Source organism: Eschrichtius robustus, chromosome 15, assembly GCF_028021215.1.
Source record: "Eschrichtius robustus isolate mEscRob2 chromosome 15, mEscRob2.pri, whole genome shotgun sequence".
Classification (NCBI taxonomy): Eukaryota; Metazoa; Chordata; class Mammalia; order Artiodactyla; family Eschrichtiidae; genus Eschrichtius; species Eschrichtius robustus.
Window position 1 is genome coordinate 83,002,437 of NC_090838.1, and position 23,791 is coordinate 83,026,227.

At 40.5% G+C, this 23,791-nt stretch overlaps 2 protein-coding genes and 1 pseudogene across 2 annotated transcripts in view; 2 read left to right on the forward strand and 1 right to left on the reverse strand.

Moving 5' to 3' along the window:
• LOC137777266 (immunoglobulin kappa light chain-like) overlaps window positions 1–4,554 on the reverse strand; it is a 29,166-nt gene extending 24,612 nt beyond the window's left edge. Inside the window, exons 1-2 of the mRNA XM_068564029.1 lie at window positions 4,488–4,554; window positions 4,016–4,300 (exon numbers count right to left, since the gene is read on the reverse strand). Of these exons, the coding sequence (XP_068420130.1) occupies window positions 4,016–4,300; window positions 4,488–4,536 (334 nt within the window). The 5' untranslated portion in view covers window positions 4,537–4,554. The remainder of the gene's footprint in view (window positions 1–4,015; window positions 4,301–4,487) is intronic.
• A 4,935-nt stretch (window positions 4,555–9,489) lies between these two features.
• Window positions 9,490–14,241, forward strand: LOC137777398 (immunoglobulin kappa variable 4-1-like; annotated as a pseudogene).
• Window positions 14,242–16,580: 2,339 nt separating this feature from the next.
• Window positions 16,581–17,562, forward strand: LOC137777265 (lysine-rich coiled-coil protein 1-like). The gene has a single exon (XM_068564028.1). The coding sequence runs from the start codon at window positions 16,596–16,598 to the stop codon at window positions 17,367–17,369; it is 774 nt and encodes a 257-aa protein (XP_068420129.1). The 5' UTR covers window positions 16,581–16,595; the 3' UTR covers window positions 17,370–17,562.
• Window positions 17,563–23,791: the final 6,229 nt, after the last annotated feature.

Genomic DNA, 23,791 nt, shown 5'->3' on the forward strand with positions numbered 1-23,791 from the left:
CCACATCTGTGGGAGATGGAGGGTCACTGGCTGAACCTCACTGAATGCCCTCAACTGGGGAGGTTATGTGAAGGGATGATCATCACTGACAGATATTTACATGCTTGACCATAGTAACAAGTTGCCATATCCTCACATTCCAGGTTGCTGACACTGGGAGTGAAGTCATTCCAGACTCATCACCACTGAACTGAGTGGGAACTCAGAGAACTCAGTTGGAAGCTGGTCCATGAGGAGCACGGGAGCTCTCCAGGCTTGTGCTGGAACCAGGCTAGGTTGTCCCTCTCATCAGTGTGCACAAGGCTGGTTCCAGCCCTGCAGCTTATTAAGACTCTCCAGGCCTGTGACTACAGAGTATGAGTAAGAGGAATCTGCACTCACAGAGAGAGACTGGACCTATAATATTATGCAGCTTGTTTAGAAAGAAAAATGAAACAGAAAAACTCATCTCTGCAGTGTGAGAGCTGAAGAATTGAATAACGTTGTGGCATTTTTTTCCTATTACATCTCAAAAACGTGTTTCCAATGAAACACAGTTAACACTGGAGGGACCATTCATTGTAGTTCTGTGATTTGGCACAGTTTTCCTCGCCAGGAACACAGAGCAGCAGGAGACCAAGGACCTGGGCCAGTGACATCATCTCCTTGTCCCTCAGCTGTCCAATGGTGGTGAGCCCCACACCCCATCAAGGTGCAATTAAAAATCTCTTAGCTGGAGGGCAGTGCCTGGGGACCTGGGTGGACATGCAAAGATTAAAGAGATGGAGAAGATGACGCTCCAGTGTCTGGAGGAGACTCAGGAGGAGACGTGGGGATGAGCGAGAGAGAGAACAAATCTCTCCATAGTTCTTTCTCCACCTTTTTTGGTCTGGTTGCTCCTATGCCTTTGAAGTTTCTTTTATGCAAAATACGTAAGACCATGGAGAGGAAGAAGGGGACAGAAGGCTCCAGGCAGTCTGTGCCTGTGCCGTTAGCTTGTTTTTCACTCGTTTGTTTGTTGACTATGCTCAGTTGTTTCTGTCAGAGGAGATCCTGAGCAAGGATGGGGCAGCTGGGCCTGTGGGCTTGCCTTGGTGGGGAAGTTAGTGTTTGAGGCTCAACCACTGTGGGAGGACTCTTCAGGGTTTGAAGACAAAAATAGACTGCATAGTCTTCAGGCTCCAGGTCCCCAATGGTGAGAGTGAAGTCTGTCCTGAGCCCACTGCCACTGAACCTGGTGGGTACCCCACTAACTTGGGTGGAAGCATGGTAAAAGAGACTTTTTTCTCACACCAGTTAGAATGGGTATCATCAGAAAATCTACAAACAACAAATGCTGGAGAGGGTGTGGAGAAAAGGGAACCCTCTTGCACTGTTGGTGGGAATGTAAATTGATACAGCCACTATGGAGAACAGTATGGAGGTTCCTTAAAAAACTAAAAATAGATTTACCATATGATCCAGCAATCCCACTACTGGGCGTATACCCAGAGAAAACCATAATTCAAAAAGACACATGCACCCCAATGTTCATTGCAGCACTATTTACAATAGCCGGGACATGGAAGCAACCTAAATGCCCATCGACAGACGAATGGATAAAGAAGATGTGGTACATATATACAATGGAATATTACTCAGCCATAAAAAGGAATGAAACTGAGTCATTTGTTGAGACGTGGATGGATCTAGAGACTGTCATACAGAGTGAAGTAAGTCAGAAAGAGAAGAACAAATATCGTATATTAACGCATGTATGTGGAACCTAGAAAAATGGTACAGATGAGCTGGTTTGCAGGGCAGAAGTTGAGACACAGATGTAGAGAACAGACATATGGACACCAAGGGGGGAAAACTGCGGTGGGGTGGGGATGGTGGTGTGCAGAATTGAGCGATTGGGATTGACATGTATACAGTGATGTGTATAAAATTGATGACTAATAAGACCCTGCAGTATAAAAAAACAAACAAGACAACTAATACTAAACTTTCATTGGGTTATTGGTATGGAAATATGTTAATATAAATGTTTCAGACATTACGTGAAATTTCTAAAAATCTTATATGTTCTGGTATAATGTTATAAGTCATAATTCTAGTTATTACTTTAAAATGTATATCTCAGAAATAACTAAATTTCCTTGTCAATTGCACTATTATGAACTTTCATCAAATCTTTAACCGTGGTCATTTTTAAGTCTTTTGTCATTTACAGACAATTCTGGATGTACTCTGATGCTTTTGCAAATATGTTCCTATAAAAGGGTTTCATCTTCAAGGAATTCATGAAAAAGACGCTGACAAGTACACGTTTCTGGTAACTGTACTGCTGAACTGAATGAATAAGCATTTTCAGAACTCTAATGAAAAACTAATGAACTCATAAAAGTGCTAACAAAAGATCAAGATGAAAACAAAAATTAATTACATGGGACTGAGTGAACTGTTGAGGATGATTATAATTTTTGTGACTTTCTGTTTGAATTAAAAAAAAAAATCCCACAAGGACTCAGAAGCAAAGAATATACAAATCAATTTTCACTGCAAAGTAAAGGAGCTGTTACAGTGGAGGATTACTGGACTGAATGTCAATATTATGACATAGTATGAGTGTGTTTCGTGTTTGGTAATTACAATCATTGTTGCTTTTGTTGTGGTCATCCATTTACAATGCTTGGTGTCAGTCTATTTATCTCTTGTAAAAATAAAATACAGTGTGTGTGTGTGAAAAAAAAAATCTCTAGAGACCCTTGAACTTGAAGACCTGATGGAACTGTGCATTCTTTCATATTCATAGGACTATGTAACTCTTGAGGATCTTTAAAATTAGATCCAATTGGATTTTGGATATTTTATATATATACATATATATATGTTTGGTTTTATTTTTGGCCGCGCCACACGGCATGCAGGATCTTAGTTCCCCAACCAGGGATCGAACCTGTGGCCCCTGTAGTGGGAGCATGGAGTCCTAACCACTGGACTGCCAGGGAAGTCCTGGATTTTGGATATTTCACATGGTTTTCTTCTGACTCAAGGGCAGAACGTATAGGTTCATGCTACTAATATTCCCTTTGAGTCAGAAAGTGTCTCCTAACTGCTGTTTTTAACAGTTTCTGTATTCTTCATGACACCAATAAACGAGTTAATAACATGATTGAGTAGCAAACTCAACAGTAATGCTCAACAGTGTTTCTACTTAAATTCTTGATTCTGTGATTGTACTTCCTTTTCTTTTACACTGAAAATCTTGATTCCTAAAATAATACACACAATCACTAATATGTTCATTCTAATACAAGAAAATGGTTTAAAAATACCATATTAATATGATCAATAAAGCTACAGAATAAAGTCTAAGATTTAAAAAAAAAATCCTGTTGAGATTTTGATTTTGACTAGGTTTTTTTCAATTTCTTTGAATAATATTCTGGAGTCTACAGTGTATTTTGTTATTTTTTCCTAAATATATGATGCTTTGGATGCTCTTGTAGATGGTGTGTTTTTTAATTTTAATTTTTATAATTTGTTGCAGTTATAGAGAAATCAAATTTTTGTTTTTTTTGTATATTGACCTTGAATCCAGTGGTTGGCTATTCCTCTTATTGATTTCAGTAGTTTTTCTGAAGATTATTTTGAATTTTCTCTGCACACAATCCATTCATCTTGACAGTTTTAATTCTTCCTTTCCAGTTCTGTTCTTTGTTGTTGTTACTGTTGCCTTATTGCACTGGCCAGGACACGTACATCTTTAAAGGCATCCACTCATGTGAGTCTGATCCAATGCCACTGGCAGAGAAATTGTACCTAAACCTGGCTGTGCATTTAAGTCCAAGAAAAATTCCAGGAATCCACGTGCAAATCTTGTCATGGGGTTACTTTTCAGAACGTTAGGATTTCCAAATAGAGGTAGAGATGCTGAAACTGTGCAGCCATCACAGCAGCTGCTTATAAAGAAACAGCTGGTATAATGAAAAACCCTCAAAGGTTTGCGGAGCCTTTTGTTTCACTTTGCATCACTGTGGATACCCGCTATAGTACTGATAGCAGTAATAAACAGCAACATCTTCAGGCTCCAGGCTGCTGATGGTAAGAGTAAAGTCTGTCCCCGACCCACTGCCACTGAACCGGGCCGGGATGCCAGAGGCCCTGGTGGTTGCATCATAGATGAGGAGCCTGGGAGCCTGCCCAGGTTCCTGCTGGTACCAGGCTAAGTATTTGCTAACACTCTGACTGGCCCTGCAGGTGAGGGTGGCGCTTTCCCCTGGAGACAAAGACAGGGAGGCTGGAGACTGTGTCAACGTGGCTTCTCCAGTGGTGTCTGAGATTGGAAATAAAACAAAAAAGTCACTCATGTAATCTAGATCCTACTTGTTGTCTTCCCAACAGGGCTAGGATCAGCGATCTACACTGAGCTTTAATTTTTTGCTTCCTGAGCAAAGATGCAGGACCCAACTGCATGAACCAAATCTTCACTGACATGCAGAACCACCCCATGTCCCTCTCACCTGGGATCCAGAGTAACAGGAGGCAGAGAAGCTGAGCTAGGGCTTCCATGATCCACTCAGAGGCAGATCTGAGGCAGATCTTCCCCAGAGCACTGACTCAGGCATAGATATTGGCTCTGGGCAACAGGGTGTGCCTGGAGGAACATGCAAAGCAGCTGGGGTGGGGCGAGCTGGGTTTCCAGCTGCAGAAACCACGTGCCTCCTCTTCTCTACACTTGAGCAACCCATCCCCAGGTGGGCAAGTCAGAAAAGCCTATTGACTTAGTCTGAGGGATGAATTTTTCTCCTCTCGCCACAGAATGTCCTTCCCGTGTCCTCTCACTTCATTATTCACCTAGATTCAGAGAGATGGTGTTTGGTATAAGCCTGCTGGAAACAAAATAAACGCCTTTGGTTCTATTTTCCTCTTTCTACCAGCGCTATGCCTAGATGTCTCCCTTGGTGCATGCTTGGGTCTAAATGGATTGAGAAGTTTATAGGAACTTTATGTTCCAGATACACCTTTCATTTGCTGCACGGTGCTATTTCCCAAGGGCACTTCCCAAGAAGTCACCTTATTCTTTGTTAGAATTAGGAAAGAGTAATATCAGGTTAGGCCAGGCAACATGGTTGTAAGCGTAACCACAGCTGCACAGATGAGGAGGACCCTGGCTCTCCCCCTCCCCCCTCCCCCCTCCAGTGTACTGATACCATATACATGAAGACAGACAATGGTGTTGTCCATGTAGGCAGAGTTAATTACTCTGTATCTATCATGAAGGAGAAAGATGTAATATGCCAGATTTACTTCGGGAAGATTACTAGGTTATTTTGTAGTGAATGGATTATTCATTCCTTGTCCAATAGATTTTAAGAATTTAGAGCCTTTTCACATCTATTCATATTATTTATCTTCTTTATATCACTGAGTTATGGGGACATATCTGAATTTGTACTTAAGATTTGTACTAATATGAGTTGTATCATTTAAGAGTAAAATTTTTCTGTATTGTTGGGAGGAGGTCCTTGATCCCTGATCACAGTTTTGTTAAGGAGAAGCTTACATCACACACTTTTCACAGTATTATATATGTGAAGGGTGAATAGTCTCATACCCAGAAAAACCAACAGGTCACATAGACCATACTACTAGTAAGGTAGATTTGAAGCCTAGTGTGGTCACTTTTCATTCGTTTGTCAAATGATTGCTATATATTTAATGCAATTTGTTCATTTTTCTGTTTAATCTATGACTTGATGAAGTTTTCTTGCTACGAATCCAAACTTGCTGATGATTCTTGGAAGCACATTCAAGTAGAGTTTGGTCCATCCCCTGTCTTAAAATTCTGAGGGTTGGGGAACTAGTGATGATGTTGGGTTGTCTGCGGTCCTATGATTAGAGTGATATTTTGCTCTCTTCAGAGTTCAAAACATGCTTTTCTTGCTGTCTCTCCAACTAAGGCAGGGATTTTCAGGTATGACACAACACCAGAAGCTGCAAGAAATTTGATAACCTCCTTCAACTTAGAACCTATGGATACTGAGGCCAGAGCGGCTTTCTCTTTGACTCTGATGCTCTTAATAAGATAAATTATTAGCAGTACCAATGAGAGATGCTATGAAGGAGAAGAGCAATAAAAATATGCACAGCCATGATTTGTAAAGAAAGGACCAGACACTGGTTATCTGTCATCACCAACTGCTCATCTCCGGCTAAGCATTTATGAATGTTCTGTCCCACCATTTCCATCAAGGCCAGCCAAGGTCAGAAATTTTCTCTCTCTACATCTGAGAAGTATCAGCCACCTTCCTAACTCTATTTGCTATTACATGCTAGATGCTCTCTGCATTGCACACATCACTGCTTTCTATTCCCTCTTAACCCAAGCTATTCTTCTTTAGAAGTTAAGGTCTTCCTTAGACCAAGTGCTCATGTATACCCTTGCATCTATTATGTTCCCTAAACCTGCATATTCTACCATACTATCACCAAATCTTTTCCAGATCTTAAGAGAACATAGTTTTCAATGTTTGCATTTAGGACATTAGAGCCCAAGCATGATGAGGAAGCAACCACATAGGAAAAGGAAGGGGGAAGACCCTTGTGGGGTTTGGAGCCCATAACATGGAAAGGGCATCTGTGTGGGGTGGAGTTGGAAGTGCAACATGGGTTGCTGGGGCTAGAGCAAGGAATGATGGCACTATTTTCCCAGTTTGGGTGTGCCAGCTGACGGGTGTTTAAGGAGGATGTTCACGTGGCGGGGGTGGGGGGGGCCCACAGTGCAGGAGTCAGAGCGCAGACTGGGTGAGGAGTCCACCCATGCAGGAGGCACAAAATGGTGATGGCTGTGCAAGGGCTATCAGAGCTGGAGCAAGGTATATGTGTGTGTGGGGAGGGAGGTGGAGTTGTCTGCACAGGAGGTGGAAGGGACGGCCACCACCGGAGACTGATTTCAAATCAATTTGATCAAGTAGTTTGATCAAGTAATTAAACGCAATAATGATACTTGGAGTCAAATTATCACTGTTAGAGAAAGAGTCATGAATAATCGAAGGAGAGTATTAGAATAAACTCTATGGTGTTAGATTGGAATTGGAGATAGTGTAAACCCTTGGGCTTTTGTAGATACAGATATGAATATGCACATGTATATACGTGTGTGTGTAGATAGATAGATGATAGATATAGATAGATAGATAGATAGATAGATAGATAGATAGATAGATAGATAGATGATAGATAGATAAATTTTCCCTAGGCTGGAAACAATGACACCCCGGTCCCAAATAGCATCCATAGTGCTCAAATCTTGGTTTCTAAATACCATTCTCCACTAAAAGGAACCAATAATTCTTGGAGAAATGTCTGATTCTGGATCTAGGACAGGAAAAAAGCCAGATGAGCCTGGACCATCTAGTTCCAGAAACTAAAGAAATGCTCAAAGAATGATGGGGTTGTGGCAGAAGGAAATAGAAGCCAACTTTAATGGTTCACCAACTGGCCAAATCTGGGAAACTTTGAGTATCAAAATAATTAATGATGGTAACATGTTATAACCCATTGATGAAACTAGGAATCCATGAGTTCATACTGATGTTTTGATGAGGAATAGGGATTCGTATAGTACCAAAGAACTTATTCATATGTTCTTATTAAGTACAAAGGGGCAAAAGTAACTATGCAGCAGAGGTCTGGCAGGCACTACCTTAATTAAAGATTCTAAGGAAACATCATCAGTAAAGGGACAGATTGAAATCATGCACCACCTGATAGGATGCAGTGAGAAGAGCAGAACTTTGCTTCTGGATATTACTGCACATTACGGGCTGAATCATATCCCCCAAATTCATATGTTGTAATAGCCAGTGGTAATTACCTCAGGATGTAACTGTATTTGAAAATAGGTTCATTAAAGAGGTAATTAAGTTAAAATGAGATGTGACCACTAATCCTGTATGTCTGGTGTCCTTAAAGAAGAAGAAATTGGAACACAGACACACACACACAGGGAAGAACATGTAAAGACGCAGAGGGAAGACGGCAATTTGCAAGCCAAGGAATGAGGCTCTGAATTAAGGATTACAAGAGGAAAATATAAGTGCTTCAGGGAGGAGTCACTATAAATCTGAGGCACAAGAAGAATAAGTGGATGTCTCTTTCATCTAGGAAAACTTCATTTTTCAAGAAAAAATGGAGAAGGGTAAAATGGAAGAAGGTTCCCTTCACGAGACATGAATATTAAACATAAAAAAGTGCTCTTCTAAAACTAGATCCAGGTCATTTTTATATACAGTGTATTGATTTTTGTCACTGACCTGTGTCTTGTGTAGTTTCATGCTGCAGAGACATGATGCACTGAAAGACCACTGTTTGTAATCAAGAGATGATTTGGATATCTGACAATTAATGAGACTACCATTGGCTTTATTTTCCCAGGAAACACAAGTGTTAAACTGTACTGATTTTTTCCGCTTTCCTCTGACTCTTTTTTATGATGCAGGATGAGGATAAAATAAGTGCACCTGGACATTCATTGCCCCATTCACCCTGTGCAATGACATTTCTTCAGGGGAGGAATCTCAGAGGGAGTGGGTAGGAGAGGCAGCAGAAAGCTTATTTGTTTATTATCTGTCCCTCCCATTAGACTGAAAGCTCTATGAGGTCAAGGGTTCTGATGGAGTTGTTCAAAATGTCCTGTGCCTAGGAGAGTTCATGATACTGTTTGTTATTTGTGTAATTCTATATATATATATTTCATTTGGAGTAGGAATAAATAAAGAACTGCTCTAGCAGTGCTTCGGAGCTGAAGCTATTTACTTTAGGTCAGTTAGAGAAAGAAATCTGAGAGGACTTAAAATGATATTCGAGAAACTAACTGATTGACCTGAAGATTAGTAACAGGGGTGGTTCCTCGGTATGTGGCGATTCGTTTTCTAAGACAGCGTATGTGTTAGGGGAAATATGAGAGGTATAATTTGGATGTATTGAGAGCTTATGAGCTGTCCAAGAGGAACTTCAAATATGAATTTAAAATTGAAAAGAGAATCTGAGATAGATACAAACGTGTGCATAATATCTTCGTTCTATTCAGTGACATGAATATATTTTATATACTGACACCATATTTATATGTTTTAAATAAGTCCCGTATACATACTCACAATTAATTTATTTATTATAAGTTAATTTATGTTTTCAAGTTTCCTTCAACTGTTTTGAAAAAGTACAGCTGTATTAAGAAAATTTTACATTTGGGAATTTTGGCAAATTGTATTGAAAATCACAGTTTTAAGTTGGTTTCTGGGCCTCTTTTGGGCATACAATCACATCTCCTGGGGTAGTGATATTTTTATCTCCTTATTTTCATTATTTGTCTTCACAACTCACTGCACAGGCACTTTTGATTTCATGCTCTGATGCTTTGCATAGGCTCCTGGACCCCTAGGCTGGCTGCTCAGGCTCTATTCATGGGGTTTCCTGGAGATGGGGCCTGAGTGCATCGGACGGGTGAGCAGCATCAAGATGATGCCAGAGCCACAGTTTCTCATCTTCCTGGTTCTCTGGGTCTCAGGTGAGAGATTTAAAGGAGAAATATCTTTATAAAACTAAAAATTGACTTTACCACGCAGAATGAATAAACCATTTTACCTAAAACAGTGTGATTAGGTTTGACAAAGAACAAACCGTACATTTTTAAGATATATATTTTAATATATTCATGATGCAATATATGGTGACTGGTCCATTGTGATTGCAGGTGCCTCTGGGGCCATCGTGATGACCCAGTCTCCAAGCTCCCTGGCTGTGACCACAGGACAGAGGGGCACTATCAACTGCAGGTCCAGCCAGAATCTTTTTTTTTTTTTTTTTATAAATTTATTTATTTATTTATGGCTGTGTTGGGTCTTCGTTTCTGTGCAAGGGCTTCCTCTAGTTGCGGCGAGCGGGGGCCACTCTTCATCGCGGTGCGCGGGCCTCTCACTATCGTGGCCTCTCTTGTTGCAGAGCACAGGCTCCAGACGTGCAGGCTCAGTAGTTGTGGCTCACGGGCCTAGTTGCTCCGCGGCATGTGGGATCTTCCCAGACCAGGGCTCGAACCCGTGTCCCCTGCATTGGCAGGCAGATTCTCAACCACTGTGCCACCAGGGAAGCCCCAGCCAGACTCTTTTATACTCCAACCAGAAAACCTATTTTGCCGGTACCAGCAGAAACCAGAAGAGTCTCCCGAACTGCTCATCTCCTGGGCATCCATCCAGACATGTGGGAGTCCTGATTGATTTAGTGGCAGTGGGTCCACAAGAGATTTCACTCTCACCATAGGCAGCGTCCAGCCTGAAGGTGTGGCAGTTTATTATTGCCAGCAGTATCAGAGCAAAGCCTCTTACGGTGCTTCAGCCTCAAACGTAAACCTCCTCCCTAGAGCCATGGGTCAGGGAGTATTTGCTGCACAAGCTGCTTCCTTCCGGCTCAGCCCTATTTCTCCCTTAGCAGTAGAAGCTATGTCTCCTCTACATTGTTCAAAATTTCTTTTTACTTTTTATTAAAAAAATTTTTTTATACAGCAGGTTCTTATTAGTCATCAATTTTATACACATCAGTGTATACATGTCAATCTCAATCGCCCAATTCATCACACCACCACCACCACCACCCCCAACCGATTTCCCCCCTTGGTGTCCATACATTTGTTCTCTACTTCTGTGCATTTCTGTGCGTTAATTTTGTATCCTGCAACTTTACCAAATTCATTGATTAGCTCTAGTAGTTTTTTGGTGGCATCTTTAGGATGCTCTATGTATAGTGTCATGTCATCTGCAGGCAGTGACAGTTTTACTTCTTCTTTTGCAATTTGTATTCCTTTTATTTCTTTTTCTTCTCTGATTGCCGTGGCTAGGACTTACAAAGCTATGTTGAATAATAGTGGCGAGAGTGGACATCCATGTCTTGTTCCTGATCTTAGAGGAAATGCTTTTAGTTTTTCACCATTGAGAATGATGTTGCTGTGGGTTTGTCATATATGGCCTTTATTATGTTGAGGTAGGTTCCCTCTATGCCCACTCTCTGGAGAGTTTTTTTCATAAATGGGTGTTGAATTTTGTCAAAAGCTTTTTCTGATCTATTGAGATGATCATATGGTTTTTCTTCTTCAATTTGTTAATATGATGTATCACATTGATTGATTTGCATATATTGAAGAATCCTTGCATCCCTGGGATGAATCCCACTTGATCATGATGTATGATCCTTTTAATGTGTTGTTGGATTCCGTTTGCTAGTATTTTGTTGAGGATTTTTGCACCTATATTCATCAGTGATATTAGTTAGTAATTTTCTTTTTTTGTAGTATCTTTGTCTGGTTTTGGTATCAGGGTGATGGTGGCCTCATAGAATGAATTTGGGAGTTTTCCTTCCTCTGCAATTTTTTGGAAGAGTTTGAGAAGGATGGGTGTTAGCTCTTCTCTAAATGTTTGATAGAATTCACCTGTGAAGCCATCTGGTCCTGGACTTTTGTTTGTTGGAAGATTTTTAATCACAGTTTCAATTTCATTACTTGTGATTGGTCTGTTCATATTTTCTATTTCTTCCTGGTTCAGTTTTGGAAGGTTATACCTTTCTAAGAATGTGTCCATTTCTTCCAGATTGTCCATTTTATTGGCATAGAGTTGTTTGTAGTAGTCTCTTAGGATGCTTTGTATTTCTGCAGTGTCTGTTGTAACTTCTCCTTTTTCATTTCTAATTTCATTGATTTGAGTCCTCTCCCTCTTTTTCTTGATGAGTCTGGCTAATGGTTTATCAATTTTGTTTATCTTCTGAAAGAACCAGCTTTTCGTTTTATTGATCTTTGCTATTGTTTTCTTTGTTTCTATTATATTCATTTCTGCTCTGATCCTTATGATTTCTTTCCTTCTACTAACTTCGGGTTTTGTTTGTTCTTCTTTCTCTAGTTCCTTTAGGTGTAAGTTTAGATTGTTTATTTGAGATTTTTATTGTTTCTTGAGGTAGGCTTGTATTGCTATAAACTTCCCTCTTAGAACTGCTTTTGCTGCATCCCATAGGTTTTGGATCGTCATGTTTTCATTGTCATTTGTCTCTAGGTATTTTTTGATTTCCTCTTTGATTTCTTCAGTGATCTCTTGGTTATTTAGTAACGTATTCTTTAGCTTCCATGTGTTTGTCTTTTTTACGTTTTTTTCCCCTGTAATTGATTTCTAATCTCATAGCGTTGTGGTCAGAAAAGATGCTTGATATGATTTCAATTTTCTTAAATTTACTGAGGCTTGATTTGTGACCCAAGATGTGATCTCTCCTGGAGAATGATCCATGTGCACTTGAGAAGAAAGTGTAATCTGCTGTTTTTGGATGGAATATCCTATAAAATATCAATTAAATCTACCTGGTCTACTGTGTCATTTAAAGCTTCTGTTTCCTTATTAATTTTCTCTCTGGATGATCTGTCCATTGGTGTAAGTGAGGTGTTAAAGTCCACCATTATTATTGTGTTACTGTCAATTTCCTCTTTTTTTAAAAAAAATTAATTAATTAATTAATTTATTTATTTATTTTTGGCGGTGTTGGGTCTTCGTTTCTGTGTGAGGGCTTCCTCTAGTTGCGGCGAGCGGGGGCCACTCTTCATCGCGGTGCGCGGGCCTCTCACTATCGCGGCCTCTCTTGTTGCGGAGCACAGGCTCCAGACGTGCAGGCTCAGTAGTTGTGGCTCACGGGCCTAGTTGCTCCGCGGCATGTGGGATCTTCCCAGACCAGGGCTCGAACCCATGTCCCCTGCATTGGCAGGCAGATTCTCAACCACTGCGCCACCAGGGAAGCCCCAATTTCCTCTTTTATAGCTGTTAGCAGTTGCCTTATGTATTGAGGTGCTCCTATGTTGGGTGCATATATATTTATAATTGCTATATCTTCTTCTTGGATTGATGCCTTGATCATTATGTAGTGTCCTTCTTGTCTCTTGTAACATTCTTAATTTTAAAGTCTATTTTATCTGATATGAGTATTGCTACTCCAGCTTTCTTTTGATTTCCATTTGCATGGAATATCTTTTTCCATCCCCTCACTTTCAATCTGTATGTGTCCTTAGGTCTGAGGTGGGTCTCTTGTAGATAGCATATATATGGGTCTTGTTTTTGTATCCATTCAGCAAGCCTGTGTCTTTTGGTTGGAGCATTTAATCCATTCACGTTTAAAGTAATTATCAATATGTATGTTCCTATTACCATTTTCTTAATTGTTATGGGTTTGTTTTTGTAGGTCCTTTTCTTCTCTTGTGTTTCCCACTTAGAGAAGTTCCTTTAGCATTTGTTGTAGAGCTGGTTTGGTGGTGCTGAATTCTCTTAGCTTTTGCTTGTCTGTAAAGCTTTTGATTTCTCCACCAAATCTGAATGAGATCCTTGCCGGGTAGAGTAATCTTGGTTGTAGGTTCTTCCCTTTCATCACTTTCAGTATATCATGCCACTTCCTTCTGGCTTGTAGAGTTTCTGCTGAGAAATCATCTGTTAACCTTATGGGAGTTCCCTTGTATGTTATTTGTCATTTTTCCCTTGTTGCTTTCAATAATTTTTCTTTGTCTTTAATTTTTGTCAATTTGATTACTATGTGTCTCAGTGTGTTTCTCCTTGGGTTTATCCTGCCTGGGACTCTCTGCGCTTCCTGGATCTGGGTGGCTATTTTCTTTCCCATGTTAGGGAAGTTTTTGACTATCGTCTCTTCAAATATTTTCTCGGGTCCTTTCTCTCTCTCTTCTCCTTCTGGGACCCCTATAATGCAAATGTTGTTGCATTTAATGTTGTCCGAGAGGTCTCTTAGGCTGTCTTCATTTCTTTGCATTCTTTTTTCTTTATTCTGTTCCGCAGCAGTGAATTCCACCATTCTGTCTTCCAGGTCACTTATCCGTTCTTCTGCCTCAGTTATTCTGCTATTGATTCCTTCTAGTGTATTTTTCATTTCAGTTATTGTATTGTTCATCTCTGTTTGTTTGTTCTTTAATTCTTCTAGGTGTTTGTTCTTTAATTCTTCTAGGCCTTTGTTAAACATTTCTTGCATCTTCTCGATCTCTGCCTCCATTCTTTTTCCGAGGTCCTGGATCATCTTCACTATCATTATTCTGAATTCTTTTTCTGGAAGGTTGCCTATCTCCACTTCATTTAGTTGTTTTTCTGGGGTTTTACCTTGTTCCTTCATCTGGTACAATGTCCTCTGCCTTTTCATTTTGTCTATCTTTCTGTGAATGTGGTTTTCCTTCCACAGGCTGCAGAATCGTAGTTTGTCTTGCTTCTGCTGTCTGCCCTCTGGTGGATAAGGCTATAAGCTTATAGGATAGATGATTGCTACAGGGGCTCCTTCTTGATCTGTGTCTCAACAAGTGGCACCTATCTGTCTTTTTGATTATAGCCATCCTAGCGGCTATGAAGTGAAATCTTTTTATTATAAAACATATTTAAACACATAAGGAGAGAAAACAGTATTATGAACGCTCATGTACCCACCATCCCGTTTTAACAATTATCAACATCTTTTTAATCTTATTAGTGAGTCTTAACAGTTTTATTGAGGTATAGTTGACATACAGTAAACTGTATGTATTCCAGGTATACAATTTGATAGGTCTTGAAAGGTGTATATACCCATGAAATGATCACCACAATTAAGATAGTAAACATATCCATACCCACAAAAGTGCCACTTATAATCACTCCCTCCTACCTTTTCCTGCCTCATCCCCAAGCAACCACTGTGTTACTACAGATTAGTTTGCATTTTCAAGACTTTTATATATATGGAATCATATATTATGTACTCTTTTGTCAGGCTTCTTTCATTCAGCATGATTATTTTGAGATTCATCTATTTCAAGTGTATCAATAATCTATTCCTTTTTATCATTGATTCCATTCTATAGATATACCACTAGTTGATTTATGCATTCACCTGTTGATCAATATTTGGGTTGTTTTTTTTTCCTTTCCAGGGCTATTACAAATAACACTGCTATGAACATTCATGTATAAGTCTTTATGTGGACATATACTTCCTTTTCTTTTGGATAAATATCTAGGAGTGGAATAACTGGATCGTATGTTAGGTGTATGTTTAACTTCCTCAGAAACTACCAGACTGTTTTCCAAGTAGTTGTGTCATTTTACATCCCTACCAGCAATGTATGAGAATTCCAATTGTTCCACATCCTCACCAGTCTCTTTAATTTCAGTCATTCTAGTGAGGGTGAGGTAGTACCTTTTTGTGGTTTTAATTGACATTTACTTGATAACGAATGACACTGAGCATCTTTCATTTGTTTATTGTCCATTTGTATATATTCTTTTCTGAAGTGTCTGTTCAAATCTTTTTACCCATATTTAATCAATTATTTGTTACATTATTTTGCTCTAGTCAGAATTTTTATACTGTTTGAGTTGAATAAGAGCTAAATTTTCTGACTCACCAAATTAGGCTTCATTTAGACTTTCTTTTTAATCTCAAATTGCCAGTAAAGCTAGCTGATCATTAGTGACTCTAGATTGCTCTCAGACTTGTTCTGTTAATGGAAAGAAATGTTTGTTTCTACGTGGGTTACGCTGCCTCCTAATTTTTGGAAATAAAGTATAACACAAAAATATCTAGCACATTATCATCTCATAGTGAGTAACTTTTCTGTTAGATTTGTAACGCAGGATTTGAGGTAGGGTGAGAGAAAGAGGAGTAGTAGTTGTACTGCCCCCACCCCCCAAAAGAAATTTAAACAAGCAAAGACTAGCATTATCTGCTTTACATTTCTTTTGAAACTTTTCTCTACATAAATCCTAGCCCCTCTCAGCTGTCACCTCCATTTCCTTCCTTAACCCTCCCCCCAGTGCTTTAATAAAGAACAAACCAGAAGGCATTCTAGAATGCTTTTTTCACCAATCAGAAGTAACGGAATGAAATCCAAGACCCTGTTCAGAAGATACGCAACTCTTTTCCCTCGTCTTTCCTCATGCCCTATACCTACGATTAGTTTTGTCTCATAGCTGAATTTCTAATTTCCAGCATTCCCAAACCATTTTACAAACATCCTTTTATTATTAAGTCTTACAATACTCTAGTCAGGTGAGTATATGTGTTCATTTTATTTTGTTTGAGTGAACAGAAGATTTTAAAGATCAAATTACTTCTCTATGGTTTATTACTTTTCTTAGACAACAGTATACAAAAAATTGACTAATCTGAACTTTAGAAATTGTTTGAACATTCAGATCAGGCCAGTCACCATGGATGTGTAAGTCGTTAATCCCTACATTCACGTAGGGTTACATGAATGTATCCCTACATTCCTTACGTTTTTAGCCCTACAAAAGAATTCTATATGTCAGCTCCTTTCTACCTTCTTCATCCCACTTCTGAGAAAGATAAAATTATTTGTGAGTGGCCTAGACAATATTTGACCTTTCTGATGCTCCTTTTTGGCATTTAATGTCATGATGTTTAACTTTCATGCCAAAGTAGGTTTTAATTTGTTTGGGCTTCTTTATTTTGTTTTTTGAGACTCTTTTCAAGAGTAAAGGAAATATTCAGCATAAAATAATATAGTAAGAAGAATTTTCTCCCATCTTCTCTACAGAGAATCCCTTGTCAACCTAATGAAGCATTCAAAGAAGACATCTGACTCTTTTCGAGATGAACTTGAAGATTACATCAAACTGCAGAAAGCCAGAGGCTTAGAGCCAAAGACTTGTTTCAGAAAGAGGAGAGAGGATTATTTGGAAACCTGTGGATACAAAGAAGAGGTTAATTTTAGACCCAGGTGTAGAATGTTTGATCAAAGCCTCCCTTATGAACCCATCCAGACCTACCGAAGACCATGCAATATTTCACCAGCAGTGGAGAAGTGGTTACCTCAGTGGCTACCAGCTCATGACAGCAGGCTGAGACTAGACTCCCTGAGCTACTGTCAATTCACCAGGGACTGTTTCTCAGGAAAACCAGTAGCCCTGAACTTTAGTCAACAAGAGTATAGCTGTAGCTCATACAGTGTAGAATCTGGAGTTTACAGGCACCTCTCCTTAGAAAACAGTACCAGTGCCCATCAAGCTAGTTATAAACAGATACACCAGAAGAGAAAAAGACACCCAGAGGAAGGCCGGGAAAAACCAGGAGAGGAGCGGCCCAAGCATAAGAGGAAGAAAGCTTATGAGGAAATAGATTTAGACAAACACAAGAGCATCCAAAGAAACAAAACAGAGGTGGAAACAGTCAGAGTCAGTACAGAAAAGCTTAAGAACCGAAAAGGCAAGAAAAGCCGAGATGTAGCCTCTAAGAAAGAGGAACGTAAGCGTAGAAAAGAGAAAAAGGAACAAGGGAAAGAAAGGACAGAAGAGGATATGCTTTGGGACCAGGCTATCCTTGGATTTTGAAGCTCTTGCATTGGTTCTCCTGAGGTTAAACTGAAAAAATAGTTGAGGAGCTTGGTTTTACGATGTCCATGTTCATATCGCTTTTTTCATGTGAACAGGTACAAAGGCTAAGTGCACAGAAAACATTTAGTGTACTTGCTCTCCAACATGGAAATTACTTTTCCTCTCTTCTAAAATCATTACTACATTTTTCTTATACATAATGTAATTTCCCTTAATGAGGATGGCTCTGCTTTTATTCATCAAATTGCTGTGATGGTGGAAATATTTTTCCCTTGGGAGGTCATTTATTTTAAATTGGAGGATTAATAGGCCTTACAGAGTCTATTTCTTGATTGGGTTTTAGTTTGGGGTGGGTGTTTTTATATTAATTTTCTCTGTGAAGCAGTTTAGATTGATTTTTTTTTTCCTTCGTTAGATCTAACTTGCAGTATATTTTCTAGATTGGAAAGTGGAAAATGACATACATTATAATAAGCTTAAGTTACATACAGTTTTAAACGTTTCAAGAAGTCTTGATACAAAATCAGTTTATATTCTGGAAATGTTTATAATATAATAAAGTTCTAATTTCTACAATTTGTTTTGTTTTCTGATTTCTACATTTTTGAACACACAGTGATGTGTTCCTAATCGATGAAGATTTTCTTCTGGAAGAGCAATAACTGAGCATATATCAACCCACTTTTTAGGGCAGAAATCTGAACGACCACAATTTTTCCAAATAGTTGAAATTGGGAAATTTATAAGAAAATGCCATTAGAGGGACTTCCCTGGCAGACCCGTGGTTAAGAATCCGAGCTTCCACTGCAGGGGGCACAGGTTCCATCTCTGGTCAGGGAACTAAGATCCCCCATGGTGCGTGATGTGGCAAAAAAAACAAAAAACAAAAAACAAAACCATTGGAATATTCTTTCCTGACCAGTGTTTTCATTCTGATAATCCCCTTTTTTACGATAAGCATATCAAGTGTTTGAGCACTGCTATTTTGTTGTAGAAAGAGTGGTGACCTGGGAATCTGAATCCCAGGATTCTAGACTCAACTATGCCATCAAATTGTTATGTGACTTTGGGGAATTCACTTTATTTTCCTCATTATCAAATATACCTAGGAGGACTGGCCTCTAAAATGCCTTGGATAACAACAAAATGCTGTGATATGAAAATACTCTTTGCATTCTACAATGTTGTGCTTACATGTTTATTGTACTATTAACTTTAAAATTATTTTGCTTAAATTATTTTTAATTGTATATATTCCCTTCCCCTACTCAACCCTCTGCATGTAACCAGTCTCCCCACCCTTGCTAAGCTGCTGCCTTACTAAGCTCTGACCCCTCTCTGGGTCCCCACCTTGCCTAGCCTCCTACCTCAGTGGGTCCCAAATAGCAAAGAAGAAAGGAAGGAGGGCTTCCCTGGTGGTGGAGTGGTTGAGAACCCGCCTGCCAATGCAGGGGACACAGGTTCAAGCCCTGGTCCGGGGAAGATCCCACATGCCACGGAGCAACTAAGCCTGTGCGCCGCAACTACTGAGCCTGTGCTCTAGCGCCCGTGAGCCACAACTACTGAGCCCGTGTGCCACAGCTACTGAAGCTTGTGCGCCTAGAGCCCATGCTCTGCAACAAGAGAAGCCACCGCAATGAGAAGCCCACACACCGCAACGAAGAGTAGCCCCTGCTCACTGCAACTAGAGAAAGCCTGTGCGCAGCAACAAAGACCCAATGCAGCCAATAAATAAATAAATAAATAAAAATAAATAAAATACATAAAAAAAAGGAAGGAAGGGGAGGAGGGAGAGAGGGTAGGTGACCCATTTTATTTTAAACTAATGACCACAAACCTCCAACCCATCAGGTTTCCCTAGTAAATTTCCCACCCTCAGAGATGTCTTATCGTCTCCCCTCTCTCCTCAAACCTTCCCCTCCCTGGTACCTGCCATACAGGGCCCCCTTTCTCTCAGCTGATGACCTCACCTCACACTCCAGTGAGAAAAACAGAAGCCTTCAGAGGGGGACTTATTCACTGTCCTACCACTGGATCTATAAGCTTCCCTCAAGTGTTCTGTTCTCTGTCTTCTCTACAATAATAGTGTCCCTGCTCTTAATAAAGACAAATCCCTCCCCTCATGCACTGAATCCTACACCCTTTTACCTTTTCAAGGACTTCATCTCTCTCCTGCACCTTGAATCTCTCCTCTACTGGATTATTCCTTTATATGCAAACAAGCTTCTGTTTCCCCTCTTCAAAAAACAAAGCAAACAAACAAAAAAACAAAACTCCCTTGACACCCTACATCCTCTTTCAGCTGTCTCCTTTCTCTTTCACATCAAACTTGTCTACAACAGCTGTCTATACTCACACCTCTCATTCTCCCCTCCACCTATTCTAGTTTCTGTTCCTACCATTCCTCTGAGGCTGCTCTGATCGAAGTCTCCAATGACTTCCATGTGGTCAAATCCAGCCTCTCAGCAGCTTCCATTTGGTTAATCAGTCCCTCTTCCTTGAGACATTCCTCTCTCAGCTTCCATAGCACCACATTCTCCTGATTTTCCCTACCTCCATAGCTGCTGCTCCTTATGGTCGCATTTACTGGTTCCTCTTCCACCCGCCTCTGAATGCATCAGGTATATTGCATCAGGAGCCAATCCTAGACCACCACTCTTTCTAATCGCACGTCCTAAGTGATCTCATCCAGGCTCATGGCTTTAAATTTACCTGTATGTTGATTTGTGGACTGAATGTGTCATCCCCCAGATTCATATGTTGACATCTAATCCCCAGTGTAATGGTATATGGAGCAGGTACCTCCCTACCTTTGGGAAGTAATTAGGTCATGAGGGTGGAGCCCTCATGAATGGGCTTAGTGCCCTTATAAGAAGAGGTCAGAGAGCTAGCTGAGCCACCCAGTCTATGGTAACGTGTTACAGCAGCCCAAACTGACTAAGACAGTTGATGACCTCTAAATTTCTCTTTCTAGACTAGATTTTCCCCCCGAGTTCTAGACTCATAACCAACTGCATTTGTTGTTATTTCCACCTAGAACACCAAAAGGGCACTTACATCCCTCGTCACCAGTCATTCTTCCCTCAGTCTTCCTCATCTCTGCAAATAACAACACCACCTTGATTGTTCCAGCCCAAAATCACTAAAATCACACTTGACTCTCTCCTACATCACAGCCATCAGTGATTCCTCCTGGTTATATCACGAAATTCTCTCTCCTATTGTCCAATTCTCCCCATCTTCATTGCCACCACCCTGACCCAAACCATCATTTATCTCTGGTATTATTTTGCTTTTATTTGTACCAAACAGGACTAATAGGTCTGAGAAAAGCTGAAAACTGGGAGAAGTCATCAGAGGCTCTGAGTTGGTGAGCGCAAAGCCAGCAACAGGAGTACTGAGAGACCAAATAGTATCATGGTCATCTAGCACTGAGGATTTCAGAAATATCCAGCAAATATTTCCTTCCAGAAAGACAAAGCCTTACCTGAAAAGAAAACTGCTAGGCTAAGAAACCTAATAGATCAGGGAAGTAACACCGGGGCTAAGGGAAAGGGAAGGTACCAATAGTAGGGAGCAGGGGAAGGTCCCAGGTGAAGAACCCGGAAAATTCTGCAACAGCAAAATACATCTGAGGTGAGAATACCACCTTGCCAAGCAAGACCCGTAGGCCTGTAGGAAATAGAGCAGAAACACTTTTCTGAACCGAGCTTAGCTCTGAAAGGCAGAGAAGTAGCCATATTTTGAGTCCTTCACTGTAACAAGAGGGAGCCCTCAAGCCATGATGCTGGGAAAGGTACCCTAGGCCATTCCCTCTCCACAAAAATGTGTTCACAGTAGTTCAGGTCACCACATTTCATTTAAACTTTGGAAAGGAGGAGGAGAATATGATCTAGCCACACAAAGTGTTACAAAAGAAAATTGGACTAAAATACTTGGACAAGACACCAGAAAAATGCAAACACAAAACAGATGAAAACTCTCATCTGACTCTTCAAACAAGGCTGCAAGATATCAAGAAAGCAATTAAAGCTTTAAGAAAAGAGCATAAAGTGGAAAAAGAACTCTGAAATAAAATGGCCAGACAACTATGCAGCTGAAAAAGACAACAATTAATTCCAAGAAAAATAAAATATAATGCAGTAAAGAAAAAGTAATTGTATTTTTTAGTCAAAAATATTCATTGAGCATCAAATTTGAGCCAGACTTGGTTACTAAACAATGACCTTGACAGACACAGGAAAAAATTAGTAAAAGAAAAAAAATCATTTCAGAAATAAAAGGAATACAAGAGAGTATAGACACCATAGAAAGAACAGGGAAATAAACGGTAAGAAAGAGTAATGAAGATAATCCAACAAAAGTAAATTTACACCTTGCAAGAAGGTGGTAAAGATAAAAGATGAGCAAAGGAGATCCAAATATACTGGGAGTCTCTAAAGAAGAAGAATCAATGAAGCAGCACAAACATTTAAAACTCTATAATTTGTGTTTATTAATGACAACAGTATGTATACACATTTGCAAAACAGTTGCATGTGCGCAGGCAATAGGCTGCTGACTTTGGGCGATGCATGGGGTGTTCGGAATTCTCAGACTCCAAGACAGTTGAACTTTCAACTCTGACAACTTTGGCTTTGAATTTCAGTTGTGCACTCACAAGCTGTGCGTGGTAGATTCTTTGTCGGGGAAAATGTCAGCGATAATTTCCCCTCCCTGTAGCCACCCCTTGTTTCCCATCCAATAAGGCTGGGCTTGGCCATGTGACCTGCTTTGGCCGATGGGAGAACAGCAAATAAGATGCGAGCTGGATTTAGAAAGTGCCTGTGTTTGCCCTCATGCCGCTTTTGGAACCCAGCCACCTCGTACAAGCCCTACTGAATAATGAGAGACTTGTGGCTATGTCTGCACCACCCAGCTGCCATTGAACTCTCTTCCTCCTCACCAGATACAAGGCACCTTGGCCACCCAGCCCGCACTGAGCCAGCCCAGCCAACTCACAAAATTGTGAGAAATAAATGTTTGCTGTTTTAAATCATAAGTTTTGTGGTGGTTTATAATGCAGCAAAAACTATATACTGCGTGACTTTAGGTAAGTTTCTTAATCTGAGTCTCAGTTTTTTCACCTGTGATGTGCAGATAAAACAATTACCCTTGGAGGGCTCTTTTGAGGATTAAATGAGGAAATATATGTGAAGTTCCTGGCACAGCATAAATACTCAATAATAAAAAGAACCAACCTCTGCAGGCTGGAATGGTGGCCGTCCTCAGGCTGGGGTACACAGTTTTAGTGCTTTGTAAGCAGTCCTCAAATCTAGAATGCCAGAGGGAGCCTGTGAAAGCACTGGAAGGATGGGGCAGCAGAGGCCAAGCTACCAGGTGCATGCCCCAGGCCACAGCACTAGCCATTGGGGGTGGGGGGGAGTGCACTCTAGGCTATTCCCTGCCACTATCACCGCCCGCCACCCCATCCCGGCGCCCCCCCCAGCGATGGATGCAGGGGCACTCAGTGACTTAGCTGGCTCCTCCGGGAACGTAAAGTATGGACCTCTGCGGACAAGAAACAAGCCAAAGGGCTTCCGTGGTGGTGCAGTGGTTAAGAATCCGCCTGCCAATGCAGGGGGACACGGGTTTGATCCCTGGTCCGGGAAGATCCCACATGCCGCGGAGCAACTAAGCCCCTGAGCCACAACTACTGAGCCTGCGCTCTAGAGCTCACGAGCCACAACTAGAGAGCCCGCGTGCCACAGCTACTGAACCCGCGTGCCTAGAGCCCGTGCTCTGCAACAAGAGAAGCCTGCGCACTGCAAGGTAGAGTAGCCCCTGCTCGCTCTGGTACTTACATTAAGTACCAGATGTGAGAAGACAGCCAATGTGGGGAGAGAGATGCTACCTCTGGGATTTTAGCAATTACAAAGGTCAGTAGAAGTCAGTAACATGTCTGCTATAAGACACGAAGTACTAAGGCTGGATGCCCCAGATCATTTCCATAAAGTCCAGAGTTCTACTGGTGCCCTAATAACTTCTCCTTCAGAATGGTATTTTCTGGACTAAAAAATATATTACCATAGTAAATATCAGAGGCTTACTAAATGTTTTTATACTAAAATTGTCATTCTAATAAGCAAAAAGCCAGTACTTTAGCCTTGCAAGCACTTAGGAAATTAAGATTTGAGATGGTATATAAAATGATATCCAGGTGAAGATTGAAAATATTACCCTAAATGTCTTACCTCCCTTTATTTTATTCATAGATACCACGTTGAATGAGCAAAGACTGAACTTTTTACAGATACCTTTTGTAAAAGGCTTATAAGGAATAGTGCCATAATTTGAATTGCAGTGGGTTTCACGTTATGAGGTAGGTTGAAAATAAAGGGCTTCTAAATTGTTAGTATTTTTTATACTGAAGCTGATAC

Coding starts and splice junctions, on each gene's coding strand:
- LOC137777265 (XM_068564028.1), top strand. CDS start 16,596: ATGAAGCATTCAAAGAAGACATCTGACTCTTTTCGAGATGAACTTGAA.